The 17,960-nt window shown below is 46.5% G+C and overlaps 1 protein-coding gene across 3 annotated transcripts in view; it reads left to right on the top strand.

The window, feature by feature from the left end:
* Positions 1-17,960, top strand: part of TUB (TUB bipartite transcription factor) — a 143,111-nt gene that overhangs the window by 59,859 nt on the left and 65,292 nt on the right. The window contains exon 1 of one of the 3 annotated variants that reach the window (XM_056802157.1): positions 11,819-12,303. The exons of the other annotated variants lie outside the window; for them this stretch is intronic. Within the exon in view, the coding sequence (XP_056658135.1) occupies positions 12,266-12,303 (38 nt within the window). The 5' untranslated portion in view covers positions 11,819-12,265. Of the gene's footprint in view, positions 1-11,818; positions 12,304-17,960 lie in introns of those variants that run through there. 3 annotated transcript variants of the gene reach the window in all.

The following is a 17,960-nucleotide window of genomic DNA, read 5'->3' as shown; positions in this document are numbered from 1 at the left end:
CAGAGGCCATGAGAAATTATTTGGGTGTCTCATAAAATGTTCTAAATTTTTTGGGAAAGGGAAAAAAGGGACTTAAAACGTTTTGCTCAAAGATCTTCATATTTCTTGGAGCTCAGTCCATTGGGAGAAAGAGAAGGAGGAATGGTTCTGAATTCTCCAGCCAAGGACTCGGGGTTGGCAGTCTCTACATTCCATTTGATAAATGACAGTCATGAGGGTAGGAGTGGGATTTGGTGTCATTGCCAGGGGCACCTTGGAGCTTATTTCAGACATCCTTAGATAGAGACAGAGGCAAGGGCAGTGTCAGAATTGGAATCGAGTTCTAAGATGTCCTTTTGTGAAAGCCAAATGTTACATTGGGGTTGGATCTTGAGGACCAGAGGAAGAGAGGACTGGGAAAACTTACCAACACCCTCAACCCTCCTTCATCAACCTCAAAGACTTATCCATCTTCTTGGCATCCTCAGAGAAGGAAGCGACCAAATGTACCAAAGGATCAGAGATGAGAGAGACACTAGACCTCAGGTTTAGAAGACCTGGGTTCAAATCCTGTGTTAGATACTTTTTAGTTGTGAGATCTTGACCAAGTTACTGAAATCCTCCAGGCTTACCTTGTCTCATCTGAAAATTAAGTGAGGAATGGACTTGGTAGCCTTTAGAATTCCTTCTGGCACTAGATTTCTTATCCTATTTCTCAGGATTTTAGAGCTGGATAGGACGTTAGAGTTTATCTGGTCCAACTCTAATTTTCTTCTGGTCCAACCCTTTAATTTTACAGAAAAACTTGAGGCTCCCCAAGAGAGTGTGTGATCTATTTAAGGTCATGCCAGTAGCAAGAAGTCAGATGAACTTTAGCCCCAAGACTTGACTTCATCTCCAGCAACCTCCCACCATGCTCTACTTGTAGCTGAATCCTTCTAAATGTGTCTTATCTCTCCTCAGCTAAGTTTTCTATCCTGAATCAACTCCACCTTGACCTTCCTTGGTCCTTGTTTTTATTTGCTCTCTTTCTCTCAGATTATGGCTTGGACCATCCATGTCCCTTTTCCTCAGGTAGGACTCTTCCCTCCCAGGAGGCAGCAGCTCCATTCCCCTCTTATCAGACTGTGGCTATAGAGGTCATCTCATTTCCCCCTCCTCCTTCTCTTCTTCCTCCTCCTTTTTTAAATAGGTGATTGGGATTAAGTGACTTGCCAAGGGTCATATAACTAAGAAGTGCCTGAGGTTAGTTTTGAATCCAGGTCTTTCTAAAGGTCTTCCAGCAGAGATGGGACCACTTGTAGGATCATAAGATTTAGCACTGAAAGGAACATTGGAGTCCATCTAGTCTAGTGCCCTAATTGACAAAGGAGGAAAGTAGGTCCTAGAGAGGGAGCATCATTTGCCCAGTTTCTTTGGTAGGAAGTAGCTATTCAAATCTAGGTCTCCTGATGTCACATCCAGGGCTCTTTCTCACCATGTGTTGGGGATGTTGTAGAGGAAATAATTTACTGGATTTGACATCAGAAGGTTGAGCTGGAGACTCCTGGAGCCTCTTTAAACTCTTAAGATCCTGGGGTATACATGAAAAGGAGGAGGGAAAGAAGCTAACCTTTATTAAGCACTTACTGTGTGCCAGGTCTGTGCTAAATGCTTTCCAAATATTATCTCCAACGAGTATAGATTTTGAGTTAGAAGTGACCTTCAAGATCAACTAGCTCAAACCCCTCATTTTACACTTGAAGAAACTGAGTCTTAGTGAACTAATGTTATTTGCCAAAATCGTATCATATATTCTCCCAAAAGCAGTTTGGGGATTTGAATTGAAGATCTCTGGTGCCAAATCAAATCCATTCCTCCCATAATATTCTCCATTTCTCAATCCAGGCATTTCTCTGGCTGTCCCCCATGATTGGAATGCTTTCCCTCTTCATCTCTACCTCCTGGCTTTCTTCAGCTTTCACTTAAAATCCCACCTTCTGCAAGAAGCCCTTTTCCAGTCCCCCTTAGTGTAAGTGTCTTCCCTCTCTGTATCTCCAATTTATCCTGCAAAGATCTTATTTATACATAGATATTTGCATTGGTCTTTTTCCATTAGATTCTGAACTCTTTGTGGGCAGCGGGCTTTTTTGTTTTTTGTATCCTCTCAGTGCCTTGTATATAGTCAGTGTTTAATAAACGTTTATTGACTTAACTTGACTTTTGTCCATATCACAATGCTTTTTCCCTTTCTTCAGTATTAGTTTGGCTCTACATATGAAAAGTAGGAATTATGTGAGAGGATGGGAATAAGCATTTATATATCACTTGTGCCAGGTACCATGCTAAAATACTTTTTACTAACATTATTTTATTTGGTCTTTATGACAACCCTGGGAGATAGGTGTTATTTTCACCCCTAGTTTATAGTTGAGGAAACTGAGGCAAACTTGTTCAGGGTCATGCAATTAGTAAGTATCTGAGATAAAATTTGAAATCAGGATTTTTTGATGCCCACAAGAATACCAGTATAATTTAGACCATCTCTGTATAAACCCAGACACAGTCACATCTCTTTTGCATATGCCCTTGGGATATCTTAGAGACTCATCTGTCTAAGTCTACCATATTGAATGCCAGTCAGAAAAGTCTTCAGAAAACACTTCATCCAAGCCCCTTATTTTTCAGGTCAATTAACTAACTAATGAGCATTTGTTAAACACCAACTATGTGCCAGTCACAGTGCTAGACACTGGGGATAAAAGACAAGAAACAAAAGTGGTCCCCTGTAAGAGGTGGCACTTGAGTTGGGTATCAGTGAGAAGGGAGGGCATGTCAGGCAAAAGGGAGGAGGAATGCCCAACCTGCTGGAAGACCTAAAGTCAGGAGATGGAATATTGTGTGTGGGGAACAATAAGAACACCAATTTAACTTATTTGTAGTGTTAAGGACCCATATATGCTAAGCCTGGAAAAGTGCATTAGAGCCTGGGTATGAAAAGCTTCACACAGGATTTACATATTTGACTCTAGGGGCAACAGGAAGCCACTGAAGTTTATTGAGTAGTGATACGGTTTGAATTGTGCTTTAGGAAGCTCACTTTGGTAGATGTGCAAAATCCAGATTGGAGTGGGGAGACACAATGCTTGGTGACCAGTTAGGAAATGTCAGTAATCTATAGGAGAAATGATTGGGGACCTCAACTAGGGTGATATGAATGGAGAAGACAGTTGAAAACAAGGTAGCAGAAGTAGAATCAACAAACCTTGGCAACTCATTGGATATATGGGCTTGCCCTTGGGAAGTATCCAAGGCTGTAAACTTGGTCTCTGGAAGGCTGATGGTGCTCTCAGTGGAAATAGAAAGTTGGAGAGAAGGTTGTATTTTGTGGGGAAAAAATACTGAATTCTGGCTGGGATGTGTTGAGTGTGAGATGCCTCTAGGATATCTATTAAGCTTAAAATGTTCACTAGGCAATTGCTCTTGCACAGACACTGACACATATAAAGGTGTGCTAACATACACACCATCTCCCAAACATGAGATAGTTTCTTTTTTTCCCCAATTATGAAATACTCATTTTTTTCTTCATCTTGTTTCCCCTACTTGCTAAAAAGAAGGGAGGGAGAGAGGAAAGGAGGGAGGGGAAAAAGAAAGAAGGAAGAAGGAAAAAAGGAAAGGAAGAAGGATGAGGGTGTCCAAGAACTCTACTCTAATGGCAGCAGGGAAGAGTGAGGAAGGGTGGGATGGGAATCGGATACATACACAAATAATTGTAGTGCAAAATGGCACCCCTTACATGCATTTGAAAGATGCTCAGCAAAGTTATGTGAGGTCCTGATAAGGTACATTCACTGATCACAGACAGATCTCTTAACCTCCTGAAGTCCCATCTGTAAAATGAGACTGTTGGGCTTAACTGCACTTAGGCACAAGAAACAATTATGAGCAGCAGTTTGAGCAAAAAATAAATTCCCACAGGAATAGGAATAAGGAACATGGGTTCCTCCTGGAACCTCCATTTTGAGGAAGGGCTAAGAAGGGCTATTCTCTACTCTCTAGACTTGGTCACCTTCTCCTTCCTCCTTCCTCTCTGGCAACCCCTTTTCCCAATGGTGAGTTCTTCCTGGAACTTCCATTTTGAAGTAGGGGGTCAGAGCAGCCATCTTTCATTATCTATTTAGGGTACCTTCTCCTTTCCCCTTTTCATCTCCCTTTTAGAATAAAAACTCCTCAAAGGCAGGAATCATCTTTTGTTTTGATTATATTTGTAAATATATTTGTTACTTGTTACCTGGATTTGGGAAAGCACAGAGTATATTAAGGGGATGGTGAAGGAGCTCAATTTGGTCAGATTTGGGAATTCACTGTTTGCAGGGGAGGATCTATCCATCCATCCATCCATCTATCTATCTATCTATCTATCTATCTATCTATCTATCTATCTATCTATCTATCTATTCAACCATCTATCTATCCATCTATCCATCTGTCTATCCATCCATCTATCTATCTATCTATCTATCTATCTATCTATCTATCTATCTATCCATCCACCTAGCTAGCTAGCTATCTTCTTATCTCTATGTATCTAGCTATCTATGTTTAGCATTATATAGCACTTTACGGCTTGCAAAGCCTTTTACAAATATGATCTCATCTTTTATAACAGTCCTGGGAGGAGGGTGGAAACTGAGGCAGATGTCTGTGATACAATGGGAAGAACATTAGAGTCAAAGGATTTGTTATTCATTACTTGGTGACCTTTGACAAATTATTTAACCTCTCAGGAAGACCTCAGTTTCCTCACCTGTAAAACGCATGAGTTGGACTCATTGATTTCCGAAGTCTCTTCCAGTTTTAAGTCTGTGGCCCTCTAATTTTTCTCAGACGCACATCTGCATTCACATGCCTGAGCCTGTAAGTTAGTGGGGGGCATTTTGTGAAAGGCCAGCCATTAGCCTTTTCAGTTGGGAAGAGCCCCCTAATCTGCGTTAAGGCTGAATGTGTTCACTTTAAAAATGGGATCATTGTTCTTACTGTAGTAGTAAAGGTAGCAGTAAACTTGCATTGGGACATTTTTTTTTCCTGAAACTTGGGACTCCCCCCTCTGCCATTTCTTCCACCTTTATGGATTTCTGTTAGAGTTGGTGGTGGTATTGACCTGGGAAGTAAGGGTCTAGGTTTGCTCCTGGTTTTAGACCCTCCACCCAGCTTTTAATCGTATTGTAGAAGTCTTCAAGATCATTTCCTTTTAGCAATTACGGTACTTTGAACCGAATGGAAACCTAAACATCATTTAAAACAGCCTTAATAGGCAGAAGAATTGGGTAGCAGGGACAGTCAAAGAACATTTGTGCTCCTCAAATTCCCCTTTGCTCTTTCCTTGTCCTCACTCCCTCAGGAGAGAATTTGAGTATCTCTTTAGCTGATTGAATTACCTCTGGTTCCTATGGCTGCTGGCAGCCTTAATGCTTGCTGCTTCAAGGGATGAAGCAATTTAGGTGGGTGGGGGGAGAGGAGAATCACACCATTCACTAGAATTTGAAGGGAAAATAGTCTGTCTCTGTAATCGCCATCCCTGAAATGATGGCTACTCAGACCCTTCATCAGAGGCTCTATCTTGTGGCTAGTCTAGAAAAGGCTTCTGGAGGGCAACATGTCCAGCCCTCTGCTTCCAGGCATGATATACATGCAATCTTGCCCTGCCTGGGTGTCTAGGTGTTCTGTCTTCTCCCCAAGCCAACGAGGATTCACACAGACCTTGCAACTAGACAGGACCTTAAAGCTCATGCAGTATCATCTGTTTTTTTTTTTTTAATTTTTTTTTATAGAAAGGGAAACTGAGACCCCAAGAGAAGGGACTTTCCCAAGGTCTCTTAGGTAGTAAAGAGCAGAGGTAATATTCCAACTCAAGTCTTCTGACCCCAAATCCAATTTTCCTTCCACCATACCACAAGGCCTAAAGTTCTGTAGAAAGAGACTTTACACCCCCATCCCAACATTTTTCCAACAAGCAGGAAAGGCTGGTTTTTCCTCCCACGCACTTCTGGGAGCTAAATGATGGTATCACGTCGTTCCATCCTAAGGATGGAAGAAGAAAGAGAGGGTTGAGTCCTCTGTAACCTAGCAGACAAGAACCCTATGGGTTTAGGATTCATTTAGGATCCTTCAATTAGCATCATTCAATTAGGATCCATTAGGAGCAGATAGTGGCCAGAGGGAGGGAGGTCTTACGGGTTCAGGAGGACTGGAAGAGCCAATTCCTTTATTTGACAGAGACCCAGAGCTCTCTGTCAATTTTGTTTTTTAAGCTCTCTATTTTTTTATTAGCAGTTCCACTCCCTCCCCTTCTTCCATTACTGTCTCTTCCAATCAGAAAGATATCCCACTTCTCCCTGGAAGAGAGAGGCCAGCCAGCTCCTTCCTAGTGGTTTCTAGCTGCTGAGTACTTCCCCAGGTCACACAGGTTGTACTGCTAAGAGACAGAGCTGGGATTGAACTTGGGGTTTTGGACTCCCCATCCAGGGCCCTTTGCATTGAGCCATACGAAGGGGAGGGCATGGAAAAACTGGAGCATGTTGAGAAGACGGTGACTGCATGGCACATGATCTCCCAAGTATCAGGGAAAAGCACTGGGGTTGTTTAACTTAGAGGTTTAAGGAAGACAAGGAATCGTGGGGTTTTAGACCTGGAAGAGACATTATTTTTGTTTTAGATAAGCTTTGATTGATGTCTTCTGTTTCTTTCATCATCCTAGTCATGCTGAGTATCTCTCCCCCTCCCAGAAGGCCATCCCACATAAAAATAGTATTTTTTTAGAGAAGGAAAAAAATCAACATAATTGATTGATATATTGAAAAAGTTCCTAAATGTGCAATATGTAACACCTATGGACTTCTCAACTCCATGAAGGGATGGGTTGGAGGTGTCTTCTCATATTTTTTAAGAGTCCTGCTTGATCCTTTTTTTCCCTTTAAAAAAATCCATACCTTTGGTCTTAGAATCCATACTCTGTATTGGTTCCAAGGTAGAAAAGTGGTAAGGACTAGGCAGTGGGGGTTAAGTGACTTGCCCAGGGTCACACACCTAGAAAATGTCTGACACCAAATTTGAACCCAGGTCCTGTCTCTGGACCTAGCACTCTGCCCCCAGAGCCACCCAGCTGCCCCCCCTGCTTGATCTTTATAATTTTCTTACATTTACTTTTTTTTTAAGTGATGGCATGTTTTTTTCCTTTTTTTTTCTTTTATTTATTTTTTTGGTTACAATACTCACTTTATTTCCCTCCCTCCCCTCCACCTACCCTTCTTACATTCACTTTTGAATTTTTGCTGTGTGGTTCTTTGCATTTACATGGTTAACATTGTGTATATTGGGTTTGTTTGTTTGTTTTTTGGCTCTGCTTACTTAACTCTTAACCAGTGTATATCGATCATTCCATTCTTCTCTGTTTTCATCCCACAAAACATTTCTTACAGCACAATGTAATCCCATTACATTCATGTACCACAAAATGTTCAGCCACTCCCCAGTTATAGGCATCTACTTTGTTCCCCATTCTTTGCTATCGCAAAGTGCTGCTATAAATGTTTTTCCTTATCCATGGCTGGAAGGAACACTATTAAAATTCTAATCCAACCTCCTATTTTGCAGATAGGGGCAACCAAAACCCAGAGAGAAGTGACTTACCCAAGATAACACATCTTGGAAATGGTGGAGCTAGCCAGCTTTAGAACCAAGGTCTTTTAGCAGTCTTTTCTTTCTACCATCTTAGCTCTCTCTGTTTCTTGTCTTTGAATATTTGAAGGGCTGTCATGTGGAACACAGATTAGACTTGGTTTGCTTGGCACCAAAGGGTAGGATGAAGACCACCGACTGGCTAGGGGTGTGTAGCAGTGGACTTAGATTCAGAAGAATTAAAATCTGGGGGCCAGCCTTACCTGGTACTTGAAGTCAGAAAAGTATAGACTGGGCTTCACGAAAACGTCACCCCTCATGGAAGGACAGGGAGGAGGAGGGAAGGGAAGAGATGAGAAAGGAAGAGAACAAATGCCCTACTTTGCCCAGGGGAAGACTGGGCTGTTTGACTGTCTTCTTCAAATAATTCATCCTAAGTTGACTCTCTGTCTGCCCTTAGGGATGCATCCAAGCAGCTGACAGATAAGTCAATCAACAAATATTCATTTAGCCTCCTCTGCCTGGGCAGTGAGGGAGATGGAGACAAGACGTTGTCTTTGTCCTGACTGCCCTCATGTTGTCGCTGGGGAGATGGAACACACATGCATAGGCAAAATGTTAACCTCAGCAGGCAGGTTACTTACCCTGAGTGCCCCGGGAGTGGCCCCGACTAAGTATGATGGGATTTGAGGGGGTGCTGGGGGAATGGGGGGAGATGAGCCGAAAGGGTCCGAGAAGGCTTCTTGGAGGATGAAGAATTTGATCAAGAGGTGATAGAGGGTAAATTGGTAAAGCACAAGTTGGATGAGGGTGTTGGGGAATTGTTCAGGGAGAGAAAGAGCTAGTCACAGCACTGGTTAGTGATGGTGATACATAAGGGTTCAGGGACCAATGAGGATTCCTTGGTCCATTTTCAGGTGCCTGGAGAGCATCTTACGATGTGTGGATGTGTCGAGGTAGTTGGAGGTTAGTGCTGAGTGCATAATCCAGTGGATAGGGGGCTGTAGGAGAGGGGGGCTCTTCTCTGAGTTCCTGACTCTGGCAAACAATTTTGAAAATCCAACAGCTCTTTTCAAGTCTGATCTCAGACACTTCCTAGCTGTGTGACCCTAGGCAAGTCACTTAATATGATTGCTTAGCCCTTGCCACCCTTCTGTCTTAGAATTGGTGATAAGAAGGTAAGGGTGAAAAAGAAAAAGAAAAAGATAGAAAATCCAACAGCTCTTTTCAAGTCTGATCTCAGACACTTCCTAGCTGTGTGACCCTAGGCAAGTCACTTAATATGATTGCTTAGCCCTTGCCACCCTTCTGTCTTAGAATTGGTGATAAGACAGAAAGCAAGGGTTAAAAAAAAGAAAAAGAAAGAAAATCCAACAGCTTCTCCTCCAGCTTTTCTTGTCTCCTTTCCCTGCTACCATTGTATCCTCACCAGGTTAAGGCTGTTAAGTAAGGCCATTTGAGGCTAGTACTAGGGAGAGGAAGATTAGTTCTAAATCAGGATCATAGATTTAGAGCTTGGAGAAATCTTAGAATCCATTGAGTCCAGTGGTTCTTTATTTAACAAATGAATGAAATGAATGAAGAAACTAAGGCTTGGAGAACTATTCTGACCCAAATCAGACAGCTTTGTACATCTTAAGTGAGATTGCAACCCAAGACTTCTTGACTCCCAAGCCCAACACTACCTACATCTTTTATTCCCTCTATTTCTCTAACTACTGCCTTGTCCTAGGGGCTCCCTCAGTAGTGTGGGGTGAGAGAGAGAGAAGGAAGAAGGGGACCTAGTAGGACATCACAGCCCTGGTCCACCTTGGAGATTGTTTCCATTCAACAAAAATCTCACCTGAAATGGGATCCCTTCCCAGAGAGGAATGGGGGTCAGGCCTGTTATTCTCTTCTGGATGGAGAAACTGAGTCCTGGAGATGGATAACTATTGGCCCAGTGATTCAACAGGATATTTAAGACGAGAGCTCATGTTCTTATGAATTGACTCCATGGGTTTTCCCTTGTCCAGACAGGATTGTCTGCCAGAGTTCTAAAGGTCTAGGGTCAAGCCCTATTTCCTTCCACTAGCTTGGGTGACCTTTGACTAATTTCTGTCACTAAGCTTGTTTCTTCTTTTGTAAAATGACTTGGTTGGTCTTCAAGCTAAGGTGAACATTTGTTTGGTAGTTTATAGTGAAGAGTCTTTTCATGCACTGGGTGGACAAACCAGCCTTCTTGGCTCCTTCCCCTTCTCAAAGTCTGGAATTTTTGGATTAGATGATCTCTAAGGTCCCTGGCAGTTCTAACAGTCTCAGAGGCTCTTCCTCCTGTCCATCATCCTCATCAGGCTGGAAATGGGTTTGCTTGGGGGAGGAATCATACGATTTTTAGGAGTTAATGCAAATATTAATAATAAGGAAATAGGTCTTGATCAACGACACATATAAAATCCAGTGGAATTGCTCATTGGCTATAGGAGGGGAATGGGAGGAGGGGAGGAAAAGAATATGAATCATGTAACCATGGAAAAATATTCTAAAGCAATTAATTAAATAAAAAATTTCAAATAAAGAAAGATTTTTAGGAGAAAAATCTTAGAGACTAGGGGTTCTTAACCAGACTCGAGGGGGTCCACAAATTTAAATGGGGAAAGAAATTACATCTTTATTTTCACCAACCCATGGTTTTCTTTGTAAACCAATGTATTGCATTTATGCATTTAAAATATTATTCTGAAAAGTTCAAACATTTTACCATACTGCCATAGAGGTCCTTGATACAAAAAAGATTAAGAACCATTGCTTTGGTCCAATCTAATTTCCTCATTTTGCAGAGGAGGAAACGGAGGCTTACCAAAGTAGAATGACTTGCATAAGGGCATTCAACCAGTAAATAGTAGAGCCAAGGTGTGAATTCAGGTCCTGGCATCTGGGGCAATAGAGACATGCCGGACAGGGATCTGGGGGCAGATTCTGACTCCACCACTGTCAATCTCCAAATATATCACATATCCATCCATCCATCTACCCAACTATTCATCCTTTATTAAGTAGTTACTGAGACTGGGCAATGGAGGTTGGTGACTTGCCCAGGGTCACACAGCTGGGAAGTGTCTTGAGTGCAGATTTGAATGGAGGACTTCCCATCTCTTGACATGGCCCTCCATCCACTGAGCCACTGACTTTCCCCCACTGGACATTTTTTTGTGGGCTCTTTCCCACTCCTGGAAGTCTCCCTGCACATCTCCAGCTTCCAATTCTCCTTCCTTCCATCCTCTTTCATGCTGGCGCCTTGCCTCTGTGGCCGTCTCCAGTTTGGAATGAATCTGTGCATAGCTGTTTTCATGTGGTTTCCCCCACTGGCCTGTGAGCTTCTTGAGAGCCGGGCTTTTCTTATGTGCCCTTTCTTTGTCTGTCCAGTGCTAAACACAGTGCCTGGCACACAAGAGGTGCTTCATAGATCTTTATTGGTTGATTGGCTGGCTGGTGCTGAATTATCTCCAAACTCAGCGAGGCTGGTCGACTTGCTCTATCTGTGCTGGACCTGAAGACAAAGGTGCTTCCGTTTCCCAGGACCTTCCAGGGCGCGGTGTCCATCTCTAGACCCCTACCTCACTCCCGTGCCAAGAAGAGGCATCGGTATCTGGGGAAGACACCCAGGCTCAATCGCAGAACAAGACGAAATTAGGGTTAGGGTTAGGGTTCGAGAGGGAAAGTGACTTGCTCAGGGTCACCCAGCTAATGAGCGTGAAGCCAGGATTTGGATCCAGATTTCCGGACTACAAGCCTCCCGCTTCCTTAGCCAAACCAGATCTTGTACTCATCCTGACCCCTTTGGGCTCCGGATAAATAGGGCTGACTTCTTCGGTCGAGGGTTCGTCCTGGGTGCCTGGGGGTCCCCATAGGAAAAGGAGGAAAGACATAGTACCGTCCATTTTACATCCAAACGTGCAGGGTCCTACAGGGGGCTAGCAATGTGAGTGTGCAGGAGAGGCGGGATTAACTCTTGCCTTGGGGGTGCCCGAGGAACTGGCATACCCCACCTCATTCCTTTCTCCTCCCATCCCCCATCGTCGCTCCATTTCTACCCCTCTCCCTGCAGGGAGAGGCGGGGAGGGGCCTGGGGGGCGGGGGGCGCGTCCTGCGCGAGCGAGCGGGGGCGGCGCACTGAGCAGATCGGGGCGGGGCGCGCGCACACAGACACGGACACACACACGCGCACACACACACGCACACACACATACACACACAGACACACGCAGCCCGCCCAGGAGCCTGGGACCGGCCTCTCGCGCGCAGCCCGGGGGACCCAGACCTCCCCTGCGGCCGGGGCCGGCGGCATCCGCCAGCGCGACCCGTAGCGGCAACCTTTCCCCACCCCCTCCCCGGCCCATGCGGCCAGAGCCGGGGCCGGAGCCCGAGCCGGAGCCGGGGCCCGGGGAGCAGGCAGGCGGGCCGCGGCGGGACTGAGCCCGCGCCCTCCCTCGAGCTGTCCCCCGGCAGCCCGCCGGCGGACGATGCGGAGGCGGCCCGGGTCGAGCCCCCGGGAGCTGAGCAGGGCGCGCGAAGCAGCCCCCCGAGGCCCCGCCGGCCCGGGGCCCCCGCCCCCCAAGCCGCCAGCGGCTCGGTCCCCTTGGGAGACATGACTTCCAAGCACCACTCCGACTGGATCCGCTACAGGTAGGGGACCGCCGGCCGCCCCCCTCCCCGCGCCCCAGTCCTGCCCTCTCCCCTTCCACGGCCCTGTGCAGGACTGCTATCCTTTCCCTGTCCCCATACGGCCTGGCCTGGGCACGCGGGATGCCGGGGAAAGGGGTGTGTTTGCGTGGACCACCGTAGCCACTTGGGGAGGCGCTGGGGGGGGGGGCAATGGAAAGAGCTGGTAGGAATTTGCCCCTTGCTCTGGCTCTGGCTCATGACTGCTTCTTCTGCAAGATCAGGGGAGGACTTGGAGATCTTTCAAAGCCCCCTTGGATCTCCATTCTGTGACCCTTCTCCGGGATGGACTCTGATGGAATTGACAAGTGAGAACATGGGGAACCCCTCCCCCCATGCTCTGCACCCGTGATTGTGACAATCTGAGGCCAGGGCTCTGAGCCAGGGACACACACACACACACACACAGGTAAACACACTCCTCGCCCATTCACAAACTCCACAGCAGTCACACGGGCTCAAGATGGGGAGTTAGGCTAACCCCCCCCCCCCCCCATCCACCGGATCCTAGGATGGAGCCAAATGCTGGGTCGGATCTTGGCCTGGGACCTGAGCGAGGCAGTCCTCCAGGCAGGTGGAGCCCTGAGCCTGCACCTGGAGCACCCTTTGCCGTCCTGCCGGGCTATCCCCTGCATTTGGGTCCAGCCCCCACTCCCCGATGCTGGGGAGAGGAGCGAGAATCGCCATGTCTCCATGGCAGCCCCCTCTCCTTGGCCTCCCATTGGCTCCCTGTTGCCATAGGCTACAGAGTCTGTCTTCCCGGCCTCTCCTACAGGAGCATGTGCGTCAAAGGGCTGGACAGCGATGAAATGCTTGCTGGAGGGGTCCCAGGTCCTGTGGGGGAGGGAATGGAGGCTGCTTGGGACATTTGCCCCCCCAAGCCCAAGGACCCACGGAGGCTCTGGCCATGGGCTTCCTCTGGGGATCCAGGCTTGGGACAGAATGAAGATACCCCCAGCCCCTCAGCTCCGGTGGCATGCCTTCCTTCTACTTCTTTACCAAACTTGCTCCTGGGAGAGGCTCTGATGATATTTGCCACTTCCAGACACAAATCTTTCTAAGGTATTCATGAACAGAAACCAGCTGGAAACACCCAGAGGGTTATTAAACACAGATCTGTCTGCAAACCTCCTTGGGGTGAATCTAAGTGGCTCTCTTCTTTTTCCCCAGGGCGAATGTGACAAGAACCTTTCTCCTTCTGAAGTAGAAGGCTGCTGCCTTCTCTACAGGGCTGAGTCTAACTGCCCCCCCCAAAAAGAAGCCCCCCCTCAACCCCAACCCATCTCAAACTTTCTAGGACACAGTCACCTTCAGATGCAGGAATAGAGATGCTCACAGGATCACGCATCCCTCCATTTAGCGTGGCCTCGCATCTGCCACCTCTTTTGACTCCTCTGGCCTCTGAATCTAGAGACTGGCCAAGTAATGTTGCTTTGAATAGAGGGGAGGCTGTTCCTACAAGGGAACATTTTGCTTCTGAGAACCCTTTGGATGCCAGCCTTCCTGTTGTGTTGGCCTGACAGCTGAGGGTTAGACAGTCATTGAGAGAAGTGGAGCCAGGCTTGGGGGAGGGGGAGGCTTCCTTATTCCTGTCCCCATTCCTTGCCTGTCCAGCCCTCACCCCTCAACCATGGAAGCAGTGAGGACTGAGGAATGAATGGGTGAGCTCTTCTTAGGTGCCCAGCTGCTACTGGGACTCTGTCAGTGGTGTGGGCCAGGATTTTTCAGAGGGCTGGAAAGGTTTTTCTGAGGTGTTTGTGATTGCAAACAATGTTCTGTCTCATTTTTCGGGGCTCTGGGTGTGAGCTTGGACTGGCTTGAATGGAACCATTTTTGGGAGGAAGGAGGAATTCCTGAGAAACTGTTTCATTTGGGGCTAACCAGGAACATCTTAAGCTCTGGTTGTTGGTAAACTCAGACTCAGGGGAAGTCTCAAGCTGGTAAAACCTAGCTAGCTACTCTGAGGAATGAAGCACCTTGTCCATCTGAACCCCAGAATTCAGGGTCCCCTCTTCTGGAAAGCAAAATCTGACACTTGGAGAAGGTGTTCTTATTCCCTCATCCTTCTACTCTTTTGAGGAAAGCAAAGAAATAAGAGGGTAACAGAAATGGTGTGGGAATATTTTTGTGGGGGAAATAAATTCAGAACAAATAAAGCCTGAGTAAAAAAAGAAATCAGGAGTCCCAATATGGTCTTGGCAATATAATCCTCTGTAAGAGAGGGAATCTTGGTTTATTTAGATCTGCAGCAGGATAATCCACTGGAGTATGCCCCCAGGAGTCTGACAGCCCTAGGATGTTATATCCTAGCATATTCTGTCACTGAGACCATAGAGGGGGCATTCCTGGTCCATCCAGCTGCCCCATGGGTTTCTTTCCTCTCTTATTCTATCATCAGCTTGGAGAAAAAGTGGATGTTTAGTCCACACTCTTCTCCCACTCGACCTCAGCCTTCCCTTCCAGAACTGGGCATCAACAAACTGTCCATTTAATTCAGCAGAGACAAGTCCTGGCTTCAAAGCTTTCCCAAGGAATTAAAGAAGAAAGAGCAATAAAATTAAGACCCATTTCAGAGTAGCTTAAGGTTGTCAGATTGACAAAGCAGTGAGATCTTCCTCAGTGAATCCTATCTGACCCAGTGGGCAGAGATGTCTTCCTGACCTCCTCTGAACAGACAAACTCTGGAGCTGTTCCAGGAGCTGGGCATGCTGGCCCCTGGGCTGGTCCTCTCTTTAGGTGAAGTTGGGCTACTTCATTTCTCACCGGAGTCCCAGCCTGACTTTGGCCGTGTCCACAGGGCTCCAAACAGTGGGGTCCTTTGTGGTTCTGTTTACTGCTTTTAACTGACTACCTTTCTTCCCAGGTTTCAGTAATGACTGTTTACACTTACTCATAGGACGCTCAGAAGGGGACCCCCAGTTTCCAACCTTACCCCGAGGGGCCAGTGTGGTCAAAAGGGAAAGTGATGCTCTCTCTCTGTCCTAGAGCATCCTCTGACCTCTAGGAGGGAGAATGGTCCTATCCTCATTTTACAGAGAAAGCCTAAGTCAGAGCTAGTGACACAGCCAGGATTAGAGTCATGGCCTTCCATTGGACCTCACTGACCCCCAGCATTGTAGTAGAAAACTAGGGGACTCCTCACCCTCCTCTAGAGACTTGTCTCCTCACCAGGGACCCCTCCGATGTTCAGTCCATACCCAGAGCCAGGGAGACTGACGATGGGTCCAGTGAACACATCACACCCGGAGCTGCCCATCCCAGCCACTTTTCTGTGTTCCCGTCGTGTTCCACATTAAAGCTCTCTGCCTCCTCCTCGTCTTTCCTCTCTTTCTTCTGCCCCCTCCCTTCAAGGAGCGGCCCTTTCTTAGACTCCTACCTGAAAGCTTGGCAATAAATAGCCCAATAACTTAGAGTCTGCAAGAAGTCAGAATGCCCACCCACAGTGAAAGAACTGTTTTATGAGGTGGGGGTCAGTGAGAAGGGAAGCCTCCAGGAGGTCCCCAGAGAAATGTCCACTGGCCCTCCCACCTCCTCTCCATCTCTCTCTCTCTCTCTCTCTCTCTCTCTCTCTCTCTCTCTCTCTCTCTCTCTCTCTCTGTCTCTTTCTCTCTGTCTCTCTGTCTGTCTCTGTCTCTCTGTCTGTCTGTCTGTCTCTCTCCCTCCCTCCCTCCCTCCCTCCCTCCCTCCCCTGAGCTCTTGTTCTATCATCTCATCCAGCTCAGCTACTGTACAAGAGAGTCTCCTAACCAGGGGACACCGAGCCCAGAAAGCCCTTCTGATGCTGGCCCTTGCTTTGTGAACGCCTCCCTGAGCTTTGGTACCATATTCATTTTTTTTGTTGTTGTTTTGTTTCTTTTTGTCCCTTGCACCTAGTCCCATTCTTAGTCCATAAAAGACCCTAAAATGCTTGTGAAGTGAATGATAAGGGGGGTGGAGACAGAGCAGATAGGGTGGTGTAGGACATAAGGCACTGGATTTGGAGCCCAGAAGACCTGAGTTCAAATTCCATTTCAGCCCCTCAGGCAAGTCTTGAAGCTCCATCTGCTTCAGGTTCCTCATGTGCAAAATGAGGGGGTTGGACTTGATGGCCACTAAGTCCCTTCTAACTCCGAATCTAATCATTTAGCCATTCAGTTATTTTTCAGTCTTTTCTGACTCTATGGGACCCCATTTGGGATTTTCTTGGCAAAGATACTGGAGTGGTTGGCCATTTCCTTCTCCAGATCATTTTATGGATGAGGAAACTGAGGCAAGCAGGGTGAAGTGACTTGTTCAGGGGGCTTTCTTGGCAAAGATACTGGAGTGGTTGGCCATTTCCTTCTCCAGATCATTTTATGGATGAGGAAACTGAGGCAAGCAGGGTGAAGTGACTTGTTCAGGGGGCTTTCTTGGCAAAGATACTGGAGTGGTTGGCCATTTCCTTCTCCAGATCATTTTACAGATCAGAAAATTGAGGCCAACAGGGTGAAGTGACTGGCTTATGGTCACATAGCTAGTAAGTGTCTGAGATCAAATTTGAACTGAGGAAGACTCCTAACTCCATGCTCAGCACTCTAATTCGGGCCAGCGTCAGAGTCCAGCTTTGTGGGCCTCAGCACTCCGGCCACCATTGCCAAAGAGAAGGTCCCTTTTCAAGAGGACCCTCCTTCTTGGTTTCTCTTGCTTTTCAGCGGCCCTCCTTTGAGAGGTCCAGGCTCCCTCTGAGGGAGGCGCAATTCTGCGCCTTAACAGTGTCCATCCAGTGCCCCACTGGACAGTGGAATGAGACTCAGCTAGTGGCCCAGGGACGGGATAGTGGAGGCAGGTGAGGGGCATGTGGAAAAGAGACCCCTCTGCTGCTTAGAGGGGAAAATGAGTTTCATTTTTTATAAAATGGAATCACAAATTGTGGTCGACCTTCTCTCCCTCTTTGTGAATATTTTTTTTCCAAATCCTTTTAACCTTCTCCCCTTCTGCGTCTCTCATTAGCCTTGGTACCTTCACGACGTCAGGAAGCAGCCTTTTCCTGCCTACAACACCAGGCACATTCTCTCCTACTTTCCTTTCTGCATTGGTCGCTGGCACTCTGGCTGGACCTTAGCAGGATGCATATAGCCTGACTGTTGGTGGCACCTTTGTGGGCATCGGGAGACATCATGACTTTTCCTCTTTGGTAACTTATGTTTTCCACTTCATCAGACACTGCCATTGAGTTCTATTGTTCTGGAATCTCCCTTCTCTTTTTCTTTTTGTTCATCTTTTTCTCTATTTCTGATCCATACCAAATAGTTTTCACGAGTGATGCTTTATAATATAATCTGAGATCTGGAAATCTTGTGCCCCCTTCATCTAGGCTTCTTTTCCTCATTTCCCTTGATAGTCTAAATATTGTATTTTTCTTAATGTTCATTGTTATTTTTATACAAAGTATACTCTTGGAAATTTCCTTTGTATAGCATTAAAAGTATAAAATTGTAAAAGTTTATCCTGGAGGCTCTGCGGTGAACTAACTTCCAGGGAAAACTCGAGCAAGTCACTGTCTTCTTTGTATCTTAGTTTTTTCTCATCTGTCAAACGAAGAGGGTGAGACTAGCTGTTCTCCAAGGACTTCTCTTCCAGCTCCAGCCTTCTCTGGTTTAATA

Source organism: Monodelphis domestica, chromosome 6, assembly GCF_027887165.1.
Source record: "Monodelphis domestica isolate mMonDom1 chromosome 6, mMonDom1.pri, whole genome shotgun sequence".
Lineage (NCBI taxonomy): Eukaryota > Metazoa > Chordata > Mammalia > Didelphimorphia > Didelphidae > Monodelphis > Monodelphis domestica.
The sequence above is the reverse complement of the archived record's forward strand: the minus strand, read 5'-3'. Positions and strand labels throughout refer to the sequence as shown.